General features: G+C 41.4%; 1 protein-coding gene across 2 annotated transcripts in view; it reads left to right on the plus strand.

The window, feature by feature from the left end:
• The window catches only part of PLPP1 (phospholipid phosphatase 1), a 100,491-nt gene that overhangs the window by 67,364 nt on the left and 5,538 nt on the right, over positions 1-27,589 (plus strand). For both annotated transcript variants that reach the window (XM_063128069.1, XM_063128070.1), the window contains exon 4: positions 11,526-11,583. In XM_063128069.1, the coding sequence (XP_062984139.1) occupies positions 11,526-11,583 (58 nt within the window). The remainder of the gene's footprint in view (positions 1-11,525; positions 11,584-27,589) is intronic.

A 27,589-nucleotide genomic window follows, 5' to 3' on the forward strand; every position in this document is an offset into this window, starting at 1 on the left:
TTTTGGATAGCGGGAATCATTTGCTTCCTATCTTGGAAGCAACTTTCCTTGTTACATGCATTCATTTTGGCAGGGTAGCCAGCTATTTGTTCAACTGTTGTGAAGACCTGAAGAAACTATTATTGGCCATTTGTCAACCTGTGCTAGGAATAGTGCCTGACAGTTCACTGGGGTGTGGTACCAGATGCTTTGAATTGACATTAGAGGATGGTCATTACATAGGTCAGGGATGCTTCACCTGTGTACTCTCCCCATGGAGCAGCATGCAGGGGAAACCCCACTGTTATCTCCAACCTGCGATCAGAGATAACGGTTTCCTTCAGAGGGAACAAACTGGAGGCCAAGTGCCACCCTCTACAGGAATCCAAGGAAGTTCTGTAGGCCGGATGCTGCTGGAGGTTCCCCATCACTGCTATAGGCTGACTGGCCGTGGCTTTTCAGGGTTTCAAAAAGGGAGCGTCTCTCAGCTGTATCAGGAGATGCTGGAGCTCAAACCTGGCATGTGTGGAACCACAGAGCTATGGCCTCTCCTAGTTCACAGTTGATTCTTCAGTAACAAATATGCCTACTGATATTTTTACAGGGATTCCAACTTGTTAGAAGGGTTCTTTATGTACAAAAAGAACCATTAACCACTTGCCCTCAAAAATGTTCATCTTCTAAGAAAGTTTGTACTTAAATTTTTTAGATTTATTCTGTTTTGGCTTCAGAGGCAGCTGGAGGGCTTTTTTAACATTTATTTTTTAGCAGAAATCATCTCTGTTCTGGCTCACAGTTTCAGGATTCATGCTGCCAAGCTTGCCACATCACAAGAAAAAGTTGGGGATTTATTTTATTTTGTCACTTTTTCCATAGAAGGATGCATAGATCAGTCGGGGCATAGAGTGTCCTGAGCACCAGGGCTCACCTATTTGCCATTCCACTCCTGGGCAGTTTTCTAGTTTTGTTTCTGCCTTTCAAACATTTCCTTGTTGTTCACTTAAGTGTTTTTATACACATACTAAGTACTGTGCAAAACTTAAAGATAACTTTGCTGAAACAGTTTATGATCTAAGTGGGGAGGGTAAGAAAGAGGATAAGGAACAGGACACATTATTCCACATATATTCTCTTTGCTTAATAATAATGAACACTTAAAGAAGGAATATGAATTGAATCACTTTAGGGGAAGATAAGTGCATTTCCCCCCAGATGTTTCATAGAAGAAAGTGATCATGACTTTTCAAGTGGTGGGAGAGTTAAGACAGTAGGAGGAGCGTGAAGGTGGGATATGAAGAAGCCCTGAAAGGAGAGCAAGCTTTCTTCTCCTAAACCTCATATGCTTGAATTAGTCTAAAATCAAGACTTTCAAAGTTAAGAGGAAGGAGGTGCTAAGGCAATGAGAAGCTGGGGGTGGATAGGGAGCCAGGGAGTCCTTTGGAGCCAGGGAACCAGGCTGTGCAGGGAAGGCTGGGGGCCAGCGTACAGCAGGCGTCTGGAGTCAGCCAGGAGTTTCATGGCTCAAGCCATGCTCTCTGGCTGTTCTCCCTTGCCTGGCTGCCAATCTCTACAACGACCTTTGCTCGTGTCCTGTAATACCCCAGTGTGTTCTAAGGCTGCAGCTTGGTTCCAGCTCAGAACCACTCAGTACTGCTCACACAGAACTTCTCTGCTGTTTCAAAGTATAACTGAGATGACCTGGTCCAACATTCCTGCGCTGTAAGAAGCTTGCTCTCCTTCTGAATTAAATCCCATCTCCTCTTCTAAATTCATTATCAAAGATATTCCACTTCACAAAGGGCAAACGTATTTGCTTATTCATCTGTTCATGGAGTTAGAAAAAACAATAATCCTTGAAGTCTCTTACTCCATTTTTATGGCAAGGGGAAAGATTCTGTTTCATGCAACAGCCTCCTTCAACCTGATGCCCTTTCATAGAAGTTGGATTGGAAACTCCATGATCCCCAGCCAGCATGACCAATGGGCATGCTGGCTGTGTATGGTGGTGGTTGTAATCTAGTGACCCACAACTGACTTTAGGTTGGCTGTGCCATGTGGGCATTTCATTTGTATTTGTTTTTGATAATCCATTTTGCTAGCTCTCTCGTACTTATACAAATAAGGATGTTATATACATTTCCCCAAACATGGAGGGTGTAGAATTTGGCCGTAAGATGCTGACTATCTGAAGGGTCAAGATCCACTTTGGAGAACTTACTCCATATAAAATATATGGAGTAAGTGCTCCAAGGTGAGTTTTCTCACTTCAGTTGCGTAGGGCCAAATTCCACCCCTCATTTTTTTTCCGTTTAAGGTGTTTTCCTCAAAACACTCCCCTACTTATTTATTTGTTTGTATCTAGAAATTCATTTTTGTTACTTTGTTGAATGCTGAGCCTGCCTCTGAGGATTTTTGTTTAATACTATGTCAAATAAAAGGATAACCCAGCTTTCTAAAAGCGTTTTTTTATTCAAGGCAGTTCCCAAAACACATTAGAAGTATAATGAAAGGAAACAGAGTGCAACTTCATAAGGTTCTCATGTCAACTAACAACAACATCAAGTTTCCTCCTCTAATTGTAAATGCCTGAAAAAATAAGAATGTCTTTACTGCCTAAAACCGCCATCTAATAAAAGAAATGCCCAGCAAAAAATGGTAAAATTATTGCACTGAATTAAAATTAAACTTAGTGATCGAGCCAGCCTAAAGTTACAGTCCTTTGGGGAAATGCTAAGCTTGACTTTAAGCTTCCAGAGGAAGTGAATTCACAGCTATGGGATGACAGCCACTGAGAATTCCTCTCTGTATGCCATTGGATGTACTGAGTGATACCATTAGGTGTACTGAGAGGTTTACGGGTGGTGTATTCCCATATATAATGTGTGCATGTGTATACACACACACACACACACACACACACACACACACACACTATTTGGATGGTATAATTAAGAGGATGCTGTGTTCTGAATGAGTTGAAATGTACAGCAGAAGATGGTGCCTTTCACTGCTTCATTAAAACAAACTGCCATTTTGAGCTCTGCAGGTTGTCAGTAATTTAGGCAGTGGTCTTGAATTAGGGGGATCTCCATGCTGACAATTTGTCAGAAATGGTATATGTCAATGCAGAATACTAAGGAGACTCTTGGCTCTTAAGAACTTTAACTGCAGGAATGGCTGGGTGCCCACTCATATATAATAAGCTTAAGTTGCATTTGAACTTTTGAAATGGTTTCCACTGGCACCTTGCAGATCTGATTTATGGTTGAACTTTGTGCATGGGAAGCCTTTGAGAGGAGAGATACATATTCATATGCCCTGGATGGAAGTTTGTGCTGGATACAATTTCACTGCCTACAATAGAAGAGAACTCTGTCTTTCTCATCAAATGAACCCTGCAAGGGCTTTACTATTGAAGTAATACCTCTCTGTACTTTGGAAACTATTTTAGGCACAAGCCAGGAGAGGTATAGAGTTTCCCTTTATGCAGAGCTCTGAAATCAGATCTTCAGATGTTTTCAAATTAGCTGTCTTTAAGTTGGTGAACAGAAAATAAGACTCTAGATTTCAAGTTATATATGATCAAAAGCCAAACAATCTTAGTAGTGGGAGGCTTGATTAATCGTCTTGAGTTCTCTGCATTTGGGGCAGTTGAAACGGCACTTGGCAATCAAACATGAAAATGGAGTTTACAATACTGATCCAGCCTGACAAACTCTTAATTGCAGCATGTGTCAAAGACGTCTCCAGAGATCGCTCTCCAGAGTTGTTTGGCCAGATGTGTGTGTCAGTTTTGACAAGGAAGATGAATTGGCGTGTAGCTCATAGCATTTTACAAATACTTCAATTTGATAAAGGGTTTGCCTGTAACTTCAGAAGGCTTGATGCATAGGAAATGGTGCCTTCAGACGCATAAAAGGTGGTTTTCTTCCTAAAATCAGGAATGACGGCAATGGAACCCTTTTTTTAAAAAAAACTGCTGCTTTTAATAGAGGAGAACTAAAAAACGCATGCACACATTGAAACATTGGTTACAGAGGAATAGCCTGTGCTTCATGCCTGTTGCCTTGAGGATTAGCCTTCCTTGAGAAAGAACATATGGCCAAAGGCAAATCTGAGTAATTCCCTGTCCTGGTGCAAATGCTTCTCTTTCCCCCTTTTCTCTTTCACTTCCCGGACTGCATACCCAAAAATGGAAAGGACATTATTATTATTATTATTATTATTATTATTATTATTATTATTATTATTAATTTATTTATATAGCACCATCAATGTACATGGTGCTGTACAGATAACACAGTAAATAGCAAGACCCTGCCGCATAGGCTTACAATCTAATAAGTTGTAGTAAACAATAAAGAGGGAAGGAGAATGCAAACAGGCACAGGGAAGTGTAAACAGGCACCGGGTAGGGAGAAGCTAACAGTATAGAGTCAGAAACAATGTTCAGTAGCATTCTTCAAGTTGTTGTGATCGTCTGTCCTATAGATGGCTTTTAAAAAGAACTAAACTATTTTCCTGTCCCTGCTGGAGATGAAATGTTGGACTGGGGATAGACCTGTGGGCTGATCCAGCAGGCTTTTGTCTTCATTTCTTGGAGCAAGTTGTCATATGATGTTACCTCTTTAACGGTAACAATGAAGTGCTCACCTAAACCATTTTCTGAGATGATGCTATTATAAATGTCCAAGCTTCGTGTCTTCTGTTGGCTTGGCTTGTGGTTACAGTTCTATGGTTAGATTTATAGGTCTGCTCTACATTTTATGTAGGACATTTCGCATGGGCCAAAAGCTCTCTTTAATCTATCATGCATATGCTCAGAGGTGCTCTTTGTTGCAGGGCTGTCATTGAAAATAGGTTCCACATGCCCTCTGGCTCAAATGCACCCTGGAAAGAATACAAACTACTTCTCATATTTACAGTTGAATCTCTGATAAGCCCCAGTACTTCCGTTTCAGCATAGCTGCTGATGGCAGATCTGTTAAAATGTGTGCATGATGTACACTGAATTATAAACCCCATGGGTTCTTATAAATACCAGTTAATCCTACTTTTACTGTGGGTAAATGTGAAAATAGTTTTATGCTGTGCTTAGCACATTATTGAGAAAATTAGCATTTGCAATCCAACAGACCCCTGGCAACCATCTGAAAACAGCTTCTGGAAGTGGTTGATGGAGGAACCTGGAGGGGAATAATTGGTCCACGTATTTGGTAAAGATTTCTTTCCAAAGCAGGTGCACACTTTCCACTGATGAAATATAGGAAATACTCTTGGGCATTTGCAGCAACTGCATATTGCTGAAACCAAACCGTTCGGAAAGGTTGTGGCTGAATACTGACTGTACTTAGCTTAGACAGTTGGTGTTACATATAAATGGTCTAGTTAATGCAATTCTATTATCCTGGTGCAAACTGTCTTTCTATTATTGTGAAATGTTGCATTAGTTTGAAATGCCATCTTTTTGATCCACTTATTTTCTTCTTTGATGTGGGGAGCACTGCTGAAAAATCCATTTATTAGAAGGAAATGAACTACCATTGAGTTGAAACTCTTCATTGCATTGTAGCCTCCCTTGCCTTGTCACTTAACATTTTTGTCTCTTAATGGTGGTAGCAGCAAGGCTGGCTGGGGAATGCTGGGAGTTATAGGGCTTTTTTCTGTCTAAACGTGTGTAAGCCTATGCGGCAGGGTCTTGCTATTTACTGTTTTACTCTGTACAGCACCATGTACATTGATGGTGCTATATAAATAAATTAATAATAATAATAATAATAATAATAATAATAATAATAATAGGATTGTGCCCTTAAAATGGGTATAAAGGTGACTAAGGGCGCATGGGTACCTTGACTGATTATTTCATCTGTCTTTCCTTACTTCATATATTTAAATGCTTAATTTGTTTTCTCAAGTGAAGCACTGTAGCTCAGGATGAAGAGTAAGTGATGAGATAGGTTCACTGAGAGCTTCAATTTACTTGGGCCACATCTGCATTTTCAGTTAGCTGGACTATGGGGAGGAGTCGTCACGAAGTAGAAATCTTGAGTGAAATGAAAATATCTGTAATATTTACTTGCATATCTAGTTTCCCCCTCCAAATTTCCAATTTTCTCTTATTAGGTCTTGGAAGAGAAAAACACATACACCTGGCAAAGATCCAACCATCGCTACCACTATTGATGTTGTGCTAGCCGAAACCAAAGTTTGCACACCATCAGTGTTCTAGCAAGCATTATTGACATCATACAAGCGTGGTGGCACAGTGCCAATAGTGAACCTGTCACATTAGCAAATGCTATTGATGTTGCTCAAGTTTTGGTTTCTGCTAGCACAGCGTTCGTTGTGCTAGTGGTAGGGCACCATTGCATCCTTCCTTATATTCCCACCCCCTAATAAAAAAATGGTAGGATTTTCTAGGAGCTTTGCAGCGTATATTGGTCTGAGAAATATTACTATATTGGGGGATAGTGGAGAGTTAACTTATTTGCTCTTCACTTAGGCCATGGCTAGACGGGACGATATCCCGGGATCATCCCTGTGTGTTCACATGATGTCCCTTGGCCCAGCATATCTCTTCTAGCCCTACTCTCCTAGCCCGCCTTTTCCATGGACTCGGGATGATCCACGAGAAGCCGAGAACTGGGCACGGGGCACAGAGCTCCTCAGGAGCTCTGTGCCTGTCGTGGGTGGGTGGGGAGCGAGAAAATTTGTTTATTTTTTTTAAAAAATGCTAACATTTTGCGCAGGAGCACTCGTGCACTCCTCCTTTAAGAAAGAAAACAAAACAAAATGGCGGGCACGACGTCCTCTTCTCCCTGGGACGTCATGCACCGCGTGTAGACGAAGGTGAGGATCTCACAATCATAAAATCAAGAGATCGTTGCCCTCAACCCCTGGTGTCTAGCCATGGCTTTAGTATAGAATATCAACATACAGTGACAGAGCAATGCTTCCATTTTTGCACATGGGGAATTTACAAATCTTGAGCTACTTGTAATGTTCTGGGTGCCTACAAGTGTAAATAAATACACAGAATATTAATCAGGGATGGTTACTATAATAGTTCTCAGGAATTTTTGTTCATGTGGTTGTACTTGGAGCATAAGATGGTCTGTTCCAATGACCTAAGAAGAGAATATGCTGTGCAGTTTGTTCTTTTGTAGAATGCATAACTTGTTAAAGCATGCTGTGACTGTGAAAAGCTGAAGAATAATAAATACACGTCTGCCTCCTTATCTTTAATGTTTGGCTTAAAAGAGGATTGCATACTTGACCCTGTTGAACAAGTTTATTTCTGGTCTCTTTCTTCAGATTGTTTTGAAGGCTGTGGTACTTCTAATATGTTGCAGATTTGATACCCAGCCTGTCCCAACATAAGGACCTCTTGGACTTTGAGGATGATCAGACAAGCATTTTATAGCACGCTTGTTACTGGACACTCGTGGGTTTTCTTGGGCCCTTTTCATGACGCCTTCCACGTGCCTCCCGCTCCTTCTGGTTGTTTTCCCATTAAAAAAAAAAGACACCAGAAAATCAGATTTTTCCTCCTACAGCGAAAGGTACTGCCATTTCCTGGTGTGTGCCCACACAGTAATTCCTTTTGCTGCAGAAGACAGGAAAAACCACATTGGCAATCATAGAATTACTGCCAGCCATTCCTGAGATTGCTTGGTCAACACGTTATAGTTGCACATCATAAAGTCTCTCCAAAATGTATGAATATTCCTTAGTCTCCCTGCAACTAATAATTACACTTTTTTAAAAAAACTTGTGCTGCAACCCTTGGTATCACAAATAGTGATACTTGTGCGGGTATCAGGAACTGTATGATCACAGCCTTTTTAAATTATAACCAGCATTATTCCTTATTTTTCCCAGAATTTTTCAGTACTATCTTAGGACCTTTGCAGAGCACATGTTTAGGTTCACACCTGAGGTCTTTTTTAAATACTTTGAATTTGTCAAATAGACATTTGAAAACATGTATATCGTACAAACATACCTGTCAGAGCTGTGGCTTCCTTTTAATATGTACTTTTGTGGCAAAACCCATGGCTGATTCCCCCCCCCCCTTTGGTACATGATATGCCAAATGGTCTTCTGCTTATCTGTCCCATCTGCTTCCTGTTGTGGATGTGGTTTGTAAGGTCCACCTACAATGTTCCTAACGTTAAATTTCCATCCATTTGAGTCGTCTCGCTTTCAGGTCATTCATCCTGCCCTGTTTCCCTCCTGGAGTTAACTCAGCCCCTGCTCGTTTTCCAATTGTGTGAAATGTGCATTTGTAGTAACAGGCTGAAATGCTTAACATAATTGGGTCATATTATTACTTGGGGACGTAAATCTGTCAAACTCATTATATTTTTATAAATAGAAAACATGTGGCATTTTATGGTAGTGTGATTATGATGATGGCTTCATGAAAACTCTGTGGAACGTCTTCAGAGGTTACAGACCTCTTTGGTAAAAACTGTTGTGGCCCATAGATATTAAAATCCAGTGTGCAAACTATGTTGAAAAACAGTAAAAGACTTAATTTCCCACCGTCTTGACAGTGCTTTTCAGATGGATCTCATTAGATGTATTTCAGTATGTGCCTTCCGTGCAGGGAAATACTCCAAGCTAGATTACTTCCTGCTAGGTGAGTCTCCGTAACATGCTCTGATGCAAGTTATCCTTGTGTTAAAGACTCCTTCACCAACTTCAATAGCTTATTCTAAAAAGGAGTGTCATCATTAGACTTAATGGCCACAGTGAGAAGTCAAAATAAAATATGCGCTCTGGGTTTGAATTATCTGACTTGTTGAAACAAACCCTTCCAAGAGAAAAATATGTGAAGCCAGTTGTCATGAAACAATAATATACATCCTGACAGCTCTTGAGGCCTGATGTATGGGGTGCTACTGGAATGATTTAAATCTTCTAAGAATGTGATGAAGGGGGGAGGAAAAATAAAACAAAATGAGGGGTTCTGATGTTTCCGACAGTGGGATACTTTCACAGCAGGGAATGCTTATTTACCCAGTGGTGGGTTGGGGGGTCGTGGATTGGAAAGGCGGTGGGGCGAAGACCAAAGGAGTTTACGCACATGAACGCTGCCGCAGAGCCTGAATCGTTCAAGCCCTTGGCTGGCAGGGGAGACGGAATGTTCTGACGGAGAACTGCTTTTGGAAGAAGGGGTTTGCTGCCTGCAGAGGAATGTTTAGTATTGTCTCTCTCTGTGTGACTGTGTCTCTCTCTGTTTAAAATATTAAAATTGGGTGGGGAGGAGGAGAAGGAAAACAAATGTGTGGGCCTGTGTATGACTGACAGGTTAATAAGGGACGGATAATATTTCCAGCTGGAATTTGGGCACCATCAATAACTTTTGCTGAAGTCGCACTGAGAGAGACAGGGTTTTGGCCATTGTCTGTGTGCTGGAAGTATAAATCACAGCATGAAAATGGAGACCATATTCTGTAGTCAACACATGAGCTTTTCCAAAGCAGAATGTGTTTTCCCAATAGTGCGAGGTCAAGCTATACTAGCTGTGTCTCGTGGCAAACTTGTATCCAATAATAGAGAACTAATAATGATAGGTTTTCTTTTTAAGTCCCGGATTCAGATGTTCCTTCTGAACTTGCTTCAGCAAGTTGTTTTCTCTCTGTCACTTAGTCCTCCCTTCTGGAATATCGAGGTAATAAGACCCAGTCTTACAAGGTTGTTGTAAGGGCTATGACAACATAATACAGACTAAAGCACCATTTAAAACTCTAATGCTCTGCTAATCACTTCAATGGGGTTGGATCTGCTGTCATTCTTCTGTAAACAGAATGGATCATTCCATCTGTGGAAGGCTTCTGATCCAGCAGGCCATTTCCACCCAGAGTCCGTCTCCCCCAAAAATCTGCTTTGGAGGGTTGGAGGACCCTCCAGAACTGTAAGGGGGGAGGTGGGACTGGGGACTGAAAACAAAGAGGGGAGTTGGCAAAAATAATCTCTCTCCCTTTCTGCTGGTGGCAGCTTTCTCAAACTCAAAACAGGCAAGAGGCAGTATCCAATACTGCCGCTGTGCTCCCGCTGATTCCATTGTGCTCACGGGACCTTCTGCTTGAGCAACAGGAACTAGTGCTTCTGACAGTAATCTCAGAAATGAGCCAAAATGCTTGTTTATGGATCAGGGCAGTTTAGTGGAGCTCCCTTCCACAAGCTCCACTCACCTGCCCTATTTTGGTGGTTTCTGATTGCTGTAGAATCTGCTGGCTTCCCGTTGTGTTGCTGGTGGATTTTGTTAGCACGAAAGCAGCGTTGGAAACTAACCAATGTTCCACGGGTGGAAAAGAACCTGGGTCCAAGTCGAAAAGTTTTACACAAGACACTTACGACTACTTCTTAACGACGATTCTACTCTCAGAAATGCAATTAGAGGAGAAGCCTGTGCTTGCATATAGGCAAAAGACCCTCACTTGATTCAGAGATAAGATAAGAATCCTAGTGGCATGATCCATTACACCTGCATGTTAACTATCGTTGTATACCTGATATCATGTATTATGTGCCTTCTGGCAGTATGTATTGGAGAAATGAGGTTGACTTTAAGGCAAAGATTGAATGGACATAAATCAGTGATAAGACCTAAAACGTTTAGGAAGCCTGCTGATGAGCATGTTAAGTTCTGTGGTCAAAACTGGAACATGAGATAGCAGAACAGGGACTCATACTAAGATCTGATAGTATCAATTTTGCTTTGAACACAGATTGTGAGTTTTATATAAGCTGCACAGACACACAGTTATGAGTTATTCTCTATTTTTATCATGCTGTGCTTAATACCAGTGATATATAATTGGGACGTCCTAGATGAAAATGGGATATTCACTCTCTACATATGTAGAACTGACTATCTCACCTTGCTTCTATTCATTACTGCATCTTATGAAGTATTTTTTCTCTCTAAAAAAGCTCATGCAGAAAATCTAAATTAAACTATTAGTAATTCTAAAATATTCTACTTTGTTATTTTTTTGGCCTAAATAAAGCTAATATCTAACTTATTAGAACAAACATTTTGTTTGGTATATTTGTGTCTAAGGCCTTGGTCCTCACAGATACCCCAGAAGGCAGGCTTGAGTGAAAGACGGTAACCAGCCCAGGGCTATCCAGTGAGGTTGGTCGAGTCTGAAATTTGTAACTCATATGTGAAGATCTTTATGTTGACCTGCTTTGCGCGTTAAACAAGCCATGAATTAGTGGGGCTGAGCAGGAGCAAGTGAGCATGCAATCTCCCACCCACCCACCCCTTCTGTGTTGCATCTGATTTCCGAAACAACCCAGAAATACCCCTTTCCTGGGTTGTTAGTCATAACATCCGAGCCCTGAACTCTTTATTGCAACTAACAACCCAGGAACCAGCATGTTCGCTTGCATTCAGCCCCAACAACCCATGGACTGTTGTTACTGTCTTTTTTTTTACAAAGGAAATTTGTAGTCTATGTTGAATACTTAATGACTTTTACACAAGAAAACATAATAAATATGTGCCCACTCTCTTGTTTTTTCAGACTGTCTTTTTACTCTGGACATTCTTCATTCTCCATGTATTGCCTGCTGTTTCTAGCAGTAAGTATATTCTTTACCAGTCAGTTATGGTGTTTTTTTTAAAAAAACCTGTTTATGTTGCAGTAGCATGAAGCTGAAACATTTGCTGCATCAGCATTCCTTTGGGCTGTTTGTGCAAGGGGAAAACATTAAATGAAAAATATTCGGGTGGGATGGGGGGTGTTTGCTTTGAGATGATTTGACAGCACATTGGAATGTTTGGCCATTGTGTTTTAGGCCGGCTTGCTCTGAATTGTGAAGGCTGCTTGAAAGGTCAAAAGGCGTGCTTCTTGCTGTAGGATTGTTCATGGGGGTTGAGGGGGAGTATGTTGGGGTTTTTTAAGGTATACCTAATACTTGTACCCCTTTACCAGGCCACCATCTCCATTTGCACGATTTGTTTTACTGTCTTTGTCCAATAAATTGTAAGAGTGTTTCAACTCCCAACAGAGTGAAAAGTCTGCTCTTCTAGCCTTTAATGATTTATGAAATGTCCCCCACCCTTGGGTTGGGAGCATTACTTCATCACTGACTTTTCCCTTGGAATTAGACCTCTTGGTTTTGTTCTTGGAACACATGAGTTGTAGAGATCCAACCTACCTTCTTTCCAGTGTCTGGCATGAGTGTATTTGGTCATGGACAGTGGCAATACAATAATGTCTTACGCCTCTCCGGGCTGTGTCTAATTTTAAAATAATTGCTCTGAGAAGCAATCTAGCATGGTCACTTCTGGTATTGTCTCTTCTGCCATTGTAAGCCTATGCGGCAGGGTCTTGCTATTTACTGTGTAATCCGTACAGCACCATGTACATTGATGGTGCTATATAAATAAATAAATAAATAAATAAATAATAATAATAATAATAATAATGACCATTGCTTTCTAAGTAGAGATATTTTCTGGTACTACGAAATCTTCAACTAGAGATGCTTGGGATTGAATCTGAGACATTTAAGTGTGAAAAACGTGCTCTAATACTGAGCTATGGGTCAGTAGTTTCAATGCAAGGAATGTTATATGCTTACTTGCTTACAACTATCTCAGGATGTACTTAATGCTTAGAGTGAGTTGAGGACTAGACACAGACTACAAAGATGAGGGATTCCTCAGGCCATTTTTACATGAAAAAATGGACAAGAGTTCACACTTTTAGTAGATTTCAGTGTGCGGAGTTGGTCTTGTGAATGCTTCAGTGTATGTCTGGGTCACAACTGGTCACATACTGAAATATCTTTTGAAAAATGTGTTGAATTAGTATTACTATATGCCTATAAACTAGTTCCCTAGGTATGGTGCAACCATTTTTAAACAGAACAATCAGAAGATAAATCTAAAAGCGCAGCATTAATAAATCTAAGAAATAGAGCAAAACAAAAGGCAACACGATGAAATACAACATGTAGGGCTAAAATCAAACCTCTCTCTTGGGAAACATTCCATAAGTGGGGAGTGGCACACCACACTAGTACCCATCATCCAAATTTCAGAACGAGTGATCTTCGTGTCAAAGTTGTGATCTGGAAATGTGCCGGAGAATTCTGAAGACTGGTTCAGTTGGTCAGAATAAAAAGGCTTATTCTCTTTGAATTTTCCCTTTGATCTGTTTTTGGAGTGAATAGTTAAAATCCAAAACCCAGTTACTGGGTATGTAACAGGTCCCTTCCCCCAAGGGGCTTACAATTGAAAATTTGACATGAACAACCCTACCTCATTTTGTTAGAACAAATTGGGTTGTTAAAGGCAACAGCATGGCTTGGAATCTCAGAAGATTTTATTTATTTATTTATTTATTTATTTATTTAAAGTATTTCTATGCAGCTATTGGGACCTGAGAAGCTGACTACTGAAAGTCAGTATTAAAAAGAGCAATAAAACAATGCATAAAAACAAGAAACAAAACCACACTAATTAAAAAACACACACCTTAAAAGCATACATTGGCCACAGTAATGGTAACAATGCTGCCATTTTGCTTTAAAAGAAGGTGTGTCTTCCTTTCAAACAAGGAATGCGGGGTACGGGCCCCTTCTTTTAAAGCAAAATTGTTGTTTTGCCGCCATCACAGTGGCCGTTTCAGTAAGGGAGCTGGGGTCAGAGTGGGGAGGTTCATGTCCACCCCAGTTGAAGAAAGAATGTTCAGGCCTGAAGACCACTAACTAGTCTCAAAGGCCACCTTCCTGATGCAATCTGAGCCCAGTTTTATCTTAGAATCCCAGAACCGCATGTATAGATCAAGGAAAATTAGACAGTGGGTTCCTCTGTAACCTTTTCATCTGTTTTTTTCCAACAATTCTCCACCACCATAGCCCATCTTCCACGCCACCCCCAATGTAGCAAGATTGCCACACAGCGACAGTGTTTGGCTCAACTTCACTTTCTTATGTAAACTCTAGACCTCCAATCAAACAGGCCTCACCCTCATTAGCTTAGCAAGGCGTTCCTGTTATGGCATGCTAAACGTGTCAGACTTCCTGCAGTTCCTCCCCCACCCTCCCATGGGCCTTCACTGGGATGAGCTAGGAAGAGCTTTGGGACAATCTGTGGAACCTGTCTCCATTTGGAATGCTCTTGGCCCTTAATGAGCTAGTGGCTCAGCCTTGGGCAATAAGGAAGGGCTTTACCCTTAGGGGTGGTTCTGCCTATTATAGCAATTTGCCGCTTACGAGATGCAGATGTGTTTGTCTCTCTGTATAGACGTTTCATGGCTCCCAGCTTTCCCACGTGGCAGCGCAGAAGTCTGCCACTGGCCCTGCGTCAAGTCCGATGCATCTGATAACCTGTTTCAAATGTTCTTTCCGACCGGCTTCATCTGGCCGTTTGCACGCTTGACTCCAGCTGCAGTTGTGTGCTGCTCGTGACTTCCCAGTTCCTAACATGTGGCATTACTCACACTGCCTGGGTTAATCATAACCAGACGCTTGGAAGTTCAGCCTCTCGAGGGCTGGAGGAATCTGATGTATGCTGGTGTGACCGATGGCGCGCACATACGAAAACAAAAAGCCAACCCAAAAGGATATGGTCGTGCAACCAGCCGCACTGACAACTAGATTACAGCTCTGCAGGCCTCCCGGAGAAACCAACAGAGACCCAGCCTCCCCTCAATCCATCTCTGCATTCGCTTCTTCTTAACGTCCTCCAGATTGCAAGAAGGTGCAGCTTGTTTTCGGAGGGAGTGTTTTCTCTGGCCTGCTGGCTGATCCCACAGCTTGTCAGTTACTTAAAGCAACTTGCTGAACCACAAACCCAGGCTTGTAACGGCCACTGCCTGTGTTGGTATGGTAATTCCTAATATGAATGTTTCTGGGATTTTACCCCATTCCCTCCAGTGAAACTGACCCTGCTATAATAGGCAATATAGACCTTGCTGAGTGTGTGTGTGCTAATTTATTTTGCAATGCCTTGTTTACACCTGACTTCTGGGGCGCAGGCTACAGAGGTATTCATTGGGGCAATGGGTCACTGAGTCGAGAACAAAGATGGAGATGGGCGCATGCCCACATCTGCCCGCTGGCATGCTTGCTGACTTATTCCCAGGAGTCAGAAATACTGGGAGGTGTGTGAATTGAACTAAAGAGGCTTTGTTTCCCGTAGTGCCTTCTAAATGAATGTGGTTTATTTATTATTATATTTTACTTTACATTTAACGATAAGAAGTAACATGATCAACATTAGATCTCCATTAACTCACTGAGGAGACTAAAAGCACATTTCAAGAGGGTGGCACACTAGGATAATCTGCCTAATCCTTGTCCTCTTTACAGAAGGGAGAAGCCAAACTGATTAATCCCCGTCTTGCATCCTTTCCACTGTTGTCTGTTTTTTCTGGCGCTCTGTACATGAGACCAAGCAAGACCCCTGCTTGCTTGACTGATGTACTCAAGTGTTCCTTTTGATTTGTAAGTTTTGTAAAGTGCTTTGGATGCTTACCAGAAACTCTTAAAAACTACACCATGAATGAATACCACTACAGTTGAACGCCACTGCTGATCGAGTAAACGGAGTTAACTATGCTAGCATTTTGCTGATGTGCTCAACTCCTCTTTGATCTGATGTGCACCCCTGTGCTAATCAGTTGGCAGATGTTCCCTGCCCAAATTCCAGGAAGGCAAGGGCCACTCCCCTGCGATTGGTATAGCACGAAACCATGCTGGGGTGCACAACCACTTTCAGCCCAAGGGTCCAATTCCATTCCAAGGGTGGGTGGCAGCGTAGGTAAAAGGAGGCTAGGCCAAAGGCAAAAGGGGCGGCCCCCAAAATACCAGCATATTTTAGATTTTAAAGTTCTTGCTACCAGTAACTAAGCTTTTAGAGAGTCATTTTAACTTTTCAGAATTGTGTGTGATGGTGGGGTGGGTGGTGGGAGGAATCACCAAACCAACAGTGGCCATCTGGGGAACACTGGAGGGGCCAGATAAGAGATGCTGCATCCCTGGCATAGTGGCTAAGATTAAGCTATCAAATGCCTTTGTTGCTTCTCTTCACTACATGGTCTGGTGCAAGCTACTCTTTCTATCTAGCAATAGCCATATACTGTAATACTGTGGTTTCAATAGTGAGTTGATATACTGTAGATGTATGATCCTATATACATGTAAAGTGTGATTGCACACACAGTGGGAAGGATCATTGTATGTCACAGTCTACTAATATGACTACTTCTACTACTTGTTGTTATTAGTTGTTGTTGTAATGGAATTCACTCAGTTCCTACGTGGAAGTGACCTTTTTGTAAAAATATACTTCTGTGTGAAGCAGTCCTTGAAAGGAACAGAGGGGAAGCACAGATCAGCTCTTTTTGGGGATTGCTTCCTATTAGGTTTGGTGTAAGTCAGACTTAGGACTTATTGGGCCTGTCCAGACAACATGCTAAGCCATAGTTAGGCCACTAACCCTTGTTTAAACCATGGTTATGTAGCCACCATGGTTAGGAGTGTTCCCACAACATGTTAAGCCATGGTTCACATGACACTCTAAATCATAATGTTTAAGCTGTGGTTATGTAGCCATCATGGTTAGGAGTGTTCCCACAACACGCTAAGTCATAATGTTTAGTTCAAAATGCTTAGCCACCATGGTTTAGCGTGTTGTTTGAACGGGGTCATTAAGGAATCTTCACCAGTTTTTCTCTTACCTTGATGGGATGGGCGTGATCCGCCATGTCTTTAGGAACTGGGAACCTGCTAGATTGGAGAGTAATTGTTTGACATTCATAAACAGAGTAGCACAATCAGAGCTCTAAATTTGAAACTAGTGAATTATGAGCCCACCAATGCATTAGGCATAGTCCAGAAGCTTGCGGCGTGGGTGGGATTTTCGGACATATCAGTGCAGAAATGAAGGAACTGGCAAAGAAGTATGTATATGTGCTGGTTTTTCTTTTGGCTATTTGATATCCTTACTGGAAGAGGAATTCTTGCCAGATAACAGAATATTCTTGCTGCTATTCCCATTGAACTGAACACCGCTAGCGTGCCTGGAGGATATTGATGGCTGACAAGTAATGTGTGGGGAATGTTTCAGCTGAGTGAGCTAATCACGGTTCCCCTCCCTCCCCCTTTGCTTCCTTGAAGGGTACAACAGTCGGGCTGCAAGGGCTTCCCCCTGTATTTCAAGGGAAGTAATTGAAGGGAGTGATTCATACTTCTGCACATAGAATGTAGTCTATTCTTCAGCTGGCATAATTGGGGCAATGATTTTGGAATAAAATGTGAAACATTTTTAAAAGAAGGGGGGGAATGTCAAATTGTTGAATAGGTGTTTTTTTTTTAATGGGGGTTGGAAATTCTGGCAATATATATTGAGGTACATGACCTTGGTTTAAGATGTGGATTTTGGTCTTTCCTCCGTTCTTTGGAATTTAAGTTCTGGTTAGCTGGGCAGCTGTCCTGAATCTTACTGACTCAGGAATGGAAAGATTTACTTGACTTGGAAATTGGACATGTCCTTGCCTATGAAAATGCAGCTGTTGTCTTTAGCATTACATTTATTGAAAATGGTCTATTTCTTCACGCCTCTTCCCCCAACATGGAAAATTTAAAATGCTAAAGAGGAGGGTCATGACTTCTTGATCTTCTAGGGGTATGTATGTATTGTATTTTTAAATTGCCCAATAAGTCAAATACAAAAAATACAACTATGAATAAAACCATTGCATGATAAAACCAAGATAACATCATCAGCAAAGAGTAAAAACACTACAGCACATAAAACCAACGTGAAACCAGCAGCGATAAAAGTGCAGTGATCTAAAAGCACTAGAAATTTTTCTTAAATGCCTGGGAGAATAAAAAGATGCTAGAAAGGTCATTACATGGGAACCAGGCAAGCCTCTCTGGGGAGGGCATTCTATAGATTGGGTGCTACCTCTAAGAAGGCCCTTCCTCAATAGCCACTTGCCTCACCTCATTTGGTGGAAGTTCCTGGAAAAGGGCCTCAAATGATTACTTTAGTGTCTGGGACGATCAATATGGGAGTAGATGCTCCTTTAGGCAGTCTGGAATTAAGCCACTTGGGACTTTAAATGTGAAAACCAGCACTTTGAATTGGTCTTGGAAATGGACTGTCAGCCAGTGCAGATGACAAAGTACTGGCATAATATGATCACATCAGCCAGTCCTAGTTAGCAGGGTAGCTGCCCTATTTGGAGTAACTGAAGTTTCTGAACCATTTTAAAAGGCAGCCCTATGTATAATGTATTGGTATCCAAGGAGCGACGACCACATGGTCTTGGATGGCACACTGAGAACCTGTCAGTCAACAAGCTGTACCCAGAATAGAGGTTCATATTGAGCCAAATACTTAAGAGGGCAGTTGAATGTGTCTGTCTCTTGCTGGGCTTTGGAACAAGAACCCAAATAGCTATGACTGGTGTGCCTGATTTGACATGGGATTTAATCACAATCTGTGCCATTCACACGGTGCTAATGTGGGCCCTTTGATGCTACAGAATTAAGAGCTGTTTACAGAATCAAACTCCCGTTAAGGCCTCCTTTAAAGCTGTTGCCTAGTAATTTAAATAAGCAAACACTCAAAACGACTTACCTAGTGGGTAATGCCTGGCAGTGTGTTATCAGGAAGGTTAGTAGATAACCTTGATTTTTCAGTGAGATGGTTCATATGTCTGTTCTAAGCTAAGCAGAACATAAGATTCCTCTGGACTGCCTTTCGCTGTCACTGTACAAATATAGTTGTGAAAGAGAATGGCATGCAATTCTCCTTGCTGCTCATGGAAGCCAGTGAGACTGTTCGACAGAGCAAATGGGTTGCAGCCCTCCATCTTGGCAGGGAGTTGAAATGTGTCCAGCCTTGCACATTTATACCAAAAGCCCACATTCTTTTTTTAATAGCTTGCCTTCCCATGTATTCCCAAAGCCCCTGAGGGCTTAAATTCTCCACGGTTGCACACAGTTTTAATTGTTTTTAATTGTTTCTAGTGCTTTTAAATATGGTTTTAATTTGTTGATTTGATACGGTTTTAGCTGTGTATATTATTGTTTTACACTGTTCTGGTTTTATTTATTTATTTAAAACATTTCTTGGCCACCTTTCAGGGCAGAAGCCCTCACAAGGCAGCTTACAACAACAAAATACATAAAAACAGTTTAAAACGTTAAAAGCAATATAAACATACACAATAAAATAGCAGCCCAAACAATAAAAGCTAACAATAAAATCATCAAGAACAAGAGTGGCAAATAGCAGCAAAACAGTGCTCATCAGGAGAAGGCCGCGGTAAAGCAAAATGTTTTTAAGGCCTTCTTAAAAGCCTGCAAAGATGGTGCATGGCGGACCTCCGATGGGAGTTTGTTCTACAGGTGTTGGGCCACTTGCTGAGAAGGCCTTCTCTCGTGTGGACACCCACCTAATTCCTCTCACTGGTGTACGCTGCGGGATACATATGTTGTAATAAATAAATAAAATACTGCTGAAGTAATCTGTTTCATGTTTTTGACCCAGGGTGGGGAAAGAAACCATACGATCCTCCTTAGTTGCTCATCTGGTTCTTCCTCTCCGTTGGTGCATAGGCAAGTGCCTGTTTAGCACTGCTGAACTAGCTTAGAGCCGGAGGTGTTGAACCTCTTCAAGCCTGAGGGCCGAATTCTATTTTGGAGAAGCGCCTGGGGGCCACATAGCAATGGTGGAAATCATGTGGTTCTGGATGTGACAACCTTGAATTTAATCCATTCATTTGATCACTAACTGTGAAATGATAGAATTATTCTTATTCCTAGACTAAAATAATAATAATAAATGGGTACCTGTAGAATGCCTGTATCCTCTTACTCCCCCCCCCAAAAAAGGGCTAATAGCTTGTTTTTGAAAAAAGCAAAACCGAAAACCCTCCCCAAAGCGTTCCTGCCCTAAGCAAAAACTGAGCCCCGTGCAGCTGCTTTTAAGTGTCTTTTCAAAAGAAGAGAGTTAAAAACACAGCTCTTCTGTGTCATGGCTGTTTTGGCCCTAACTGAAACGATAGATCTGTATCTGTTTCCGTACTGTAATCTCTGTGTTCGGTAATGTCTGTTACTTAGCAGAGTCTATAAACCATATTTTAATCCTATTTGAAGCCCTCTGTATAATGACGCTTTATTATTTTCATGTGCATTAAAAATATCAAATTCATAGTCACGGTGGGGGAGTTCTGCCTGATTAGAGCCAATGGGTGTAGAGCCAATGAACTGGCAACACAAAGCCTAGTTTATGCAGAGTTTTAGGAAGTATATAGCAGCGTTCTAGGCCTTCCTTTTGTGTCAGTGTTCTAAGTCTGCCTTTTGTACATTGTGCGCAAGGTCTGCTTAAGTTGTAACTTACAGGTACGGATCAGTACTGGTGTACATGTGAAAGCACAGGTGACTTTTTTTGCTCCAATTACCTGTAATGTGTCAGGGCGAAAAAGTTGTGTGTATGTGTGTGTATGCATGTAACGCTACACAAAAAAGTGTTTACATTTTCCTGGGTTATGGATTGCCCTGTGAGGCTGCCCCACACTGCTTTAGGAGCCTGTCTTATCACAGCTCCCATTCTGTCAAGGACACCTGTTTTGTTCACCCTTTTCTGCTGGAATTTAGAAGCCTTGGTGGCAGTGGTGAGCTGACCTATTGTGGTGTAAGAGCAGAAAGCAATCTCTGTGTGGTATTTTCCTCCCTCTTCCAAAGGGCTTTGTGACCTAATAAACACAATGGAAAGCTTATCCTCCTCATCTATGCAGAAAAATGCAATTAGACTTCAGTTTTCTTGCTGTTAATAATTACAAATACAAATGTAAGGCCACTTTTGAAGCAGCTTGTGCTCATTATTATGGTCTGAGGGAACGTCACAAGCAGTTCTCTGAGCTGGGGGTGGGGATGAAAAGGTATGTATGGGTAGACTGTGAAATGCCTCATCTCTTCTCTCCTGCCCCCACACACTTAGGAAGGCCCCAATTGCTTGTCTAGTAACAGATGAGGCTCCTGTGGCTTGATGAGGCATGGCTTGGAGTGCGCTCTGTGTGAAATGACTGATGCACAACCTCTCGGACCCGCCTATCCCAGCTGAGTGGGATTACTCTATTTTGCAATGACAAAATGTTTTTAAAACATACTTGTCAGTCACTCATTCATTAGGGGCAACTTATACTCTTGACACTTTAATGGCTTTAAAGAGCTTCACAAACAATTCCCTGCATGGGAAATTGCATGTACCTTCAGGTGTTCTGTCATTTGGGATGTGCACACGTTTCCTGCTAATTGGTCATACATCATCTGCATTGGATTTTTTGTTTTCCCTCTATGGATTTAAGCTAGTTACTACTTCTAAGATGTTTTCTAAAATGACTACTGCCTTACCTCTAAACTAGGGTGACCATATGAAAAGGAGGACAGGGCTCCTGTATCTTTAACAGTTGCATAGAAAGGGGGATTTCAGCAGGTGTCGTTTGTATATATGGAGAACCTGGTGAAATTCCCTCTTCGTCACAACAGTTAAAGGTGCAGGAGCTATACTAGAGTGACCAGATGGAAAAGAGGTCAGGGCACCTGCAGCTTTAACTGTTGTGATGAAGAGGAAATTTCACCAGGAACTCAATATATACAAATGACACCTGCTGAAATTCCCTTTTCAATACAACTGTTAAAGATACAGGAGCCCTGTCCTCCTTTTCATATGGTCACCCTGCTCTAAACCTGACAAATATTCATATCCTTCAGTCTATAGAAACAGGGTGACTGGGTTCAGACAACACGATAACCCATGGTGGTTTAAATTGTTGACAGTTGGTCATTTAACCCACCATGGGTTATTGTGTTGTGTGGAGGGAGGTTATTTAACCAACAGTTGGTTATTTGGACAAAATAACCAATGCAAATAACTAACTAACGCTGCGCAGTTGGCTATTTGAACCACCATTGGTTCTTGTGTTGTATGGAGGGCACCATTGGTTATTTCAGCAGCCATGGAGTTGCAAGGCAAAAGCAATCAAAGCAGTGGGTGCCTAGTCCAGCTGGTAGGATAGATTTTCAGCAGCAATGGCTGATGGGATACTAGCTGGAGGACTGAGTGGGGAGAGAGGGGAGGGGATGAGGTAGTCAACTCAGCATAATAGTCAACTCAATGCTGATCTTAATCCACACCATGGTTGATTATTATCGTGTGTGGGGAGTGCTCCCTAGATAAACTGTCGAATTGATTATTGCCCCACATTTGACTATTATGTTGTCTGAACTCAGCCTCAGGTGCAGCAACTGTAAAGAAGGTAGTGGAGATCTATGTCTCAACTTAGATCTCCATAAACGGTTTCAGGTATCTAAATTTTCCCAATCAAAAGTTTTAATCAATGTTATGTGTACAGCCCATTCTCCCCCTCCTGCCTCCATTCTGTTGAGGACCATATTGATGCCTGAAATTGGGACTAACTAGATCTTATCCCAGCAGAGAAAAATCAGGGTTAAGATTCAGAAAGCTACATTAAGCACAGTTTGGTTCTGAGTGGGACTTTTTGCCTTTCATGATGGCAGGTCCTGTATAATGTAACCTGCTATTGAAACTGCCTTTGGTTTCCAAAGCAGTATGCTGTTTGGAACAGAGGAAGCAGGCTGCAGTTGCATGAACTCCCTTGAGAATGTTGAACCTTGACCTTCTAAAACAAACAAACAAAATAAATGGCATCTCAACCCAGTTAATAGATGTTTTGGAGCTCTTTGCAAAGACACAATTCCTCACTGATGTTCTTATTTAATTCTTCAGCCAATTACATAGTTTTATTTTACTTGCTTGAACAAATCATAAATGATTTTATCTGCACAATAATCTAATTAAAACGTTCAACACTATTTTAATATGTCTGCTTCACAAATTGTTTCAGGTATATAAATCCTTCCAATTCAGATAGTTTTCATCAATGTTTTATTTAGTTTTTAAAATAAACTAAATAAACCTGTTGCAAATTCGATGTTTAATAGTAGAGAAACATTACCCTGTCTTTCTGTCAATCGTATATAAGCTCTTAGCAAGCCTCCCCCATAGCAGTAAACAAAATAAAAAATAGATGGCAGTTCAGGAACAGACCATGAGGGCCTAAATTAGGGATAAGCAATCTGGATCTCTCCAGATGTTGTTATAGTTGTAGTCCAAAACATCTGGAGGATGGCAGGTTGTCTACTCCTAGCCTAAAGCATCCCTTAACCCAGGGATGGGGAATTTGTGCATCTCCAGCTCCCATCAACCCCAGCCAACATAATCAGTGCTGATGGGTGTTGTAGTTCCACATGGTCTGGAAGGCCACAGGTTCCCCACTCCTTTAATGAGAAGCGGCCTTGTAAGAATAACCCATTTTGTTGACCCTTCCCGCTATTGATGACTAGTGCAAGTAGTGAGGGCACACAGCTCTGATCAATTGGCAGTTTGTTTCCTTGATCACTTAGCAGTTTCTGCTCTCCCTCCACCCTCCCAAAGTCTTCTTGCTTCTTTAAAACATGGCCAAAATGGCTCTCTTTTCTCTGCAAAGTAGTTGAGTGTAACTGACTGTGAATACTCAACTTAGTATCCACAATCGCACTGCTCTAACTTCCTGACAGTTAGAGCAGTGCAACAGTGGAATCAGTTACCTAGGGAGGTTGTGGGCTCTCCCACACTAGAGGCCTTCAAGTGGCAGCTGGACAACCATCTGTCAGGGATGCTTTAGGGTGGATTCCTGCATTGAGCAGGGGGTTGGACTCGATGGCCTTGTAGGCCCCTTCCAACTCTGCTATTCTATGATTCTATGAATAGTAGAAGCACACTTCCACTATACCTACTAAGTGTGTTTCCGGACATCATTCATTAAGTGACTTGCCTATGTGATTGATCACCTGTTACTATCTTTAAAATGCTGCCTGGGTGTCCCATTTCTCCGCCTGTGGGATATCTCCAAAACAGGGCAGAGTTCTTTAGCACACTATAACTTATGTACGATGCACAGGTTGCATTCATTTCAATGTGGGTTGTGCTTCTGCAGAGTCACCTGCCACAGCTGTCATTGCACAAGATATACTTACAAATCAGATGACTCTCAATGTAAAAAAAACCCCGTTGGGTTAATAGTACTCCAGGGGGCATGGCTGGAAACAGCATAGCATGATCTAATGCATTATCGTGAGAAACTCATCTTTCAGTTAGAGAAGAGCCTTAAACCCCAATGGCAAACTTCTACTGAAAAGTTTGAAAACTGAAATATGATCTTGTACATCCTGCACAGCCTTCATCTGGGTCCAGTCCTTGTCCTGTATATGCATACCTCTTTTCCCTAAAGTTTTGTCTTTTATTCAGTAGTCCTTGGTAAACAACAATGGCCATAATTGTTTTTTTGGGGGGGAAGCCCACTAGAGTCTAAATAATACATATAAATATTAAAAGTGAATTGAGGTTTCAAACCTTCAAAAAATTATAAACACATATTATAATCTGCCTCTTTTCCATCTTGGATAAGGAATATGTGAAAATATGTCTCATTAGAGTGAAATTCCATGGAACAGTTTACTTGGGAATCAGTGGCGTAGGGGCAATCTTTGAAGTATGGGGCAGCAATGCCCCAGAGTCCAAAAATTCAGACACTGAGTAGAGTGTGTGAATTTCAGACAGTCCCTGTCTGGGCCTCTATCTAACAAAGGGATCCTGTACTGGGGTGCGATCTGTTCACCAACCCCCCAAAACTTACAGCACTGACAAATATCACTCTAGCTGATAGTGTCTTCCCTGCTGTGGAAAAAGTACTGCAGCTGCACTCCCTGCATTCCTGCTCTACTACACCATAGATCGGAATGCCTACAAGATCATACTTGGTGAGATGCTAGTAAAATAGGGCCTTTGGGAGAAGGTACTTCATTTGTTACTTAGGGAATGTTCTGTCTTTGCTGTGTCTCACATACTGTGGATTGATACTGTAGAAAGCAAAGCACGTTCTGCGAAGCCAAGTCACCAGGCATTGCTCTAAAGAGAGGGTTGTATGATATCTGTTAACATTGGAGAATATCCCTTTTTTTCATAGCTAGAAATAATTACTTGCTCACTGTAATTCCTTTTTTGGTCAGATATTCTGAGAAGTATTTAACAGTGGCTCCAAAACCCCTTTTAACTGCAATGTCTGCTTGCAGCAACGTTTATAAATACCTTTATAATAGCAAATCATTCTCTACTTGAAAAGATGTTTCCACTTGTGCCTGTGGCTTCTTCTAAAGGGGGTGCATGCTGAATGTTCAATGGGAGAAGTGGAGGAGTAGGCCAGAGCGTGGGAGGAATGCTATGCTCAGGATGTATGTGGTGAAGCGACTGTATTTTCATTATGAGTGAAAGCTTAACCACACTCCAAAAACACATCTAGAATGGAGTGCGCAGGTATTTTAATTTACTAAATTGAAATCACTTTTCAAAGGGGACCACCAAAGGTAAAAGCACCTAGTATCTTAGGGAAATGATAACCTTCAGAATAGAGAAAAAAGAAAGGAGGGCTTTCTCCGCTGTGGCACCCCGGTTGTGGAATGAGCTCCCCAGAGAGGTCCACCTGGCGCCTACACTGTACTCCTTTCGTCGCCAGCTGAAGACCTTTTTATTCTCTCAGTATTTTAACACTTAATTTTAACTTAAATTTAAATTTTACTGTTCTAACTCTGTATTTTAATCTTATATCAATTTTGCTGCGTGGTTTTATCCTGGTTGTGCTTTTTATACTGTATTTTGTAATTGTGCTTTTAACATGTTGGTTGTTTTATTTATTTATTTATTTTATTTTATTACATTTATATACCGCCCCCCAGCCGAAGCTCTCTGGGCGGTTTACAACAATTAAAAATAGTAGACATTAAAAGTATACAAAAAATTTAAAAAACATAAAAATAGTATAAAAACAACAACAGTATTCATTTAACTGTTTTATTATGGTTTTAATTTTTGTGAACCGCCCAGAGAGCTTCGGCTATTGGGCAGTATAAAAATGTAATAAATAAATAAATAAAATAGTGGAGAAATACAACAACTGACCTATTACTTTATTCAACCTGTAGCTTGGCTTCCTTCTCTCTTTACCCAGAGCCAGGCTACATGTTAGATGTATCTTGCCAATACCATCTCCATGGCAGCCATTTTTCTAACCACAGGTTATGAGTTTCCCTACCTCTACACTTGCCATTGGCTGCAGCCTAGAAACTTGCTACATCATTACCTCATTTCAAGTAGCAAGTGCTGCTAAACAATTGGGAGGTGAAAGGTGCTGGTCGTCGTAACAACCAACACATAACCTGACTTGACGCAGCTCTCTTTGCTCTGTCATGTGGAGTTCAGCTGTAGGGCACTTAATGTTTGCAGTGATTTCCATCGTGAAACCACATGTTTTTGGTTTAGTCCCAGTTTAATGAATACTATTTGGAGTGTGGAGGGATTGCTGAAAACTGGGACAAGTGGTTACAGGGTTTTCCTTGTGTCAGAGACACAACGCTAGCATATAGGCAGTAGAGTAAGCCTATGTACACCAATTGCTGGGGAAGATGGGTGGGAGGGCCGTGTTGCACCTGTGCCCTGTGTGTGGGTTCCTGGTCAATAGCAGTTTGGCCACTTTGTGAATGAATGCTGGACTAGATAGACCCTTGGTGTGATTCAGCATGGGTCTTACGTTCTTAAATAGATGGCAGAATCTTTTCAACTTGAGGCTAACTCTCCAGTCGTGCATTTATATTTAAATATTTTTATAAGGGGTAAATATCTGCCTCTTAGTGCAATACTAAGTTTGGAATTTGATTATGTACGTCAGCATCCACATATAAGTAGCTGTGACAATGTTTGTTCCATTGAACATAGGAAGATTGCTTCTACTCTTTATAGTGATAAGATAGGTGTCAGCATTTGCTATTATGAGTTTCATACTCATTGTTGCTGTTCAACTACCATTACATGGGGAATGACAGAAAGAGACAGGAATCTGACAGCAGCTCAAGGTGTTAAATCTAATACCAGATGAGGCCATTGACGTACTTTAATGCAGTTGAGCTGTATTATCAACCAAGAGGTGTGTAAAATGAAAGCATATGTGTGCAGCAATCAGCAGCAGCTTCTTGTCTTAAAGGAAGGTTGGCACTTTGTGACGGGACAGGCTGGTATAGGTGGGTCCAGAAGGCTGTAGATTTACTAGTTCCGATTACAGTGCTTTGGACAACACTTGACATTGACAGGTGATTTGTGCAGCTTGAAAACTCACTTGCCTGGGCTGCCACCAGCTTTGGTCAAACAAAACGGGTGAGCATTTGGATCATCTTCATTTTTCACAGATATTCTTATTGGTAAAATAAACCTAGCTCCACTGGTAATTCTCATTAGACCCTAGCTTCACATCTTAAATGGCTTTGGCTAAATAACTACTTTCTTAATGTGGAAATAAAGTCCATGAATAAATTTTAAGCGGGAGTTTCCTGTTTTTCCATCTGTTGTGCGGAGTCCTGCTTTGCGAATACATTTTGGCTTCAGGGAACTTCAAACACAGCATTTAAAATCCGTAGTTCAATTTTGACATGTTGGCAAGTAGCATGAAAT

This window comes from Elgaria multicarinata, chromosome 6, assembly GCF_023053635.1.
Source record: "Elgaria multicarinata webbii isolate HBS135686 ecotype San Diego chromosome 6, rElgMul1.1.pri, whole genome shotgun sequence".
NCBI lineage: Eukaryota > Metazoa > Chordata > Lepidosauria > Squamata > Anguidae > Elgaria > Elgaria multicarinata.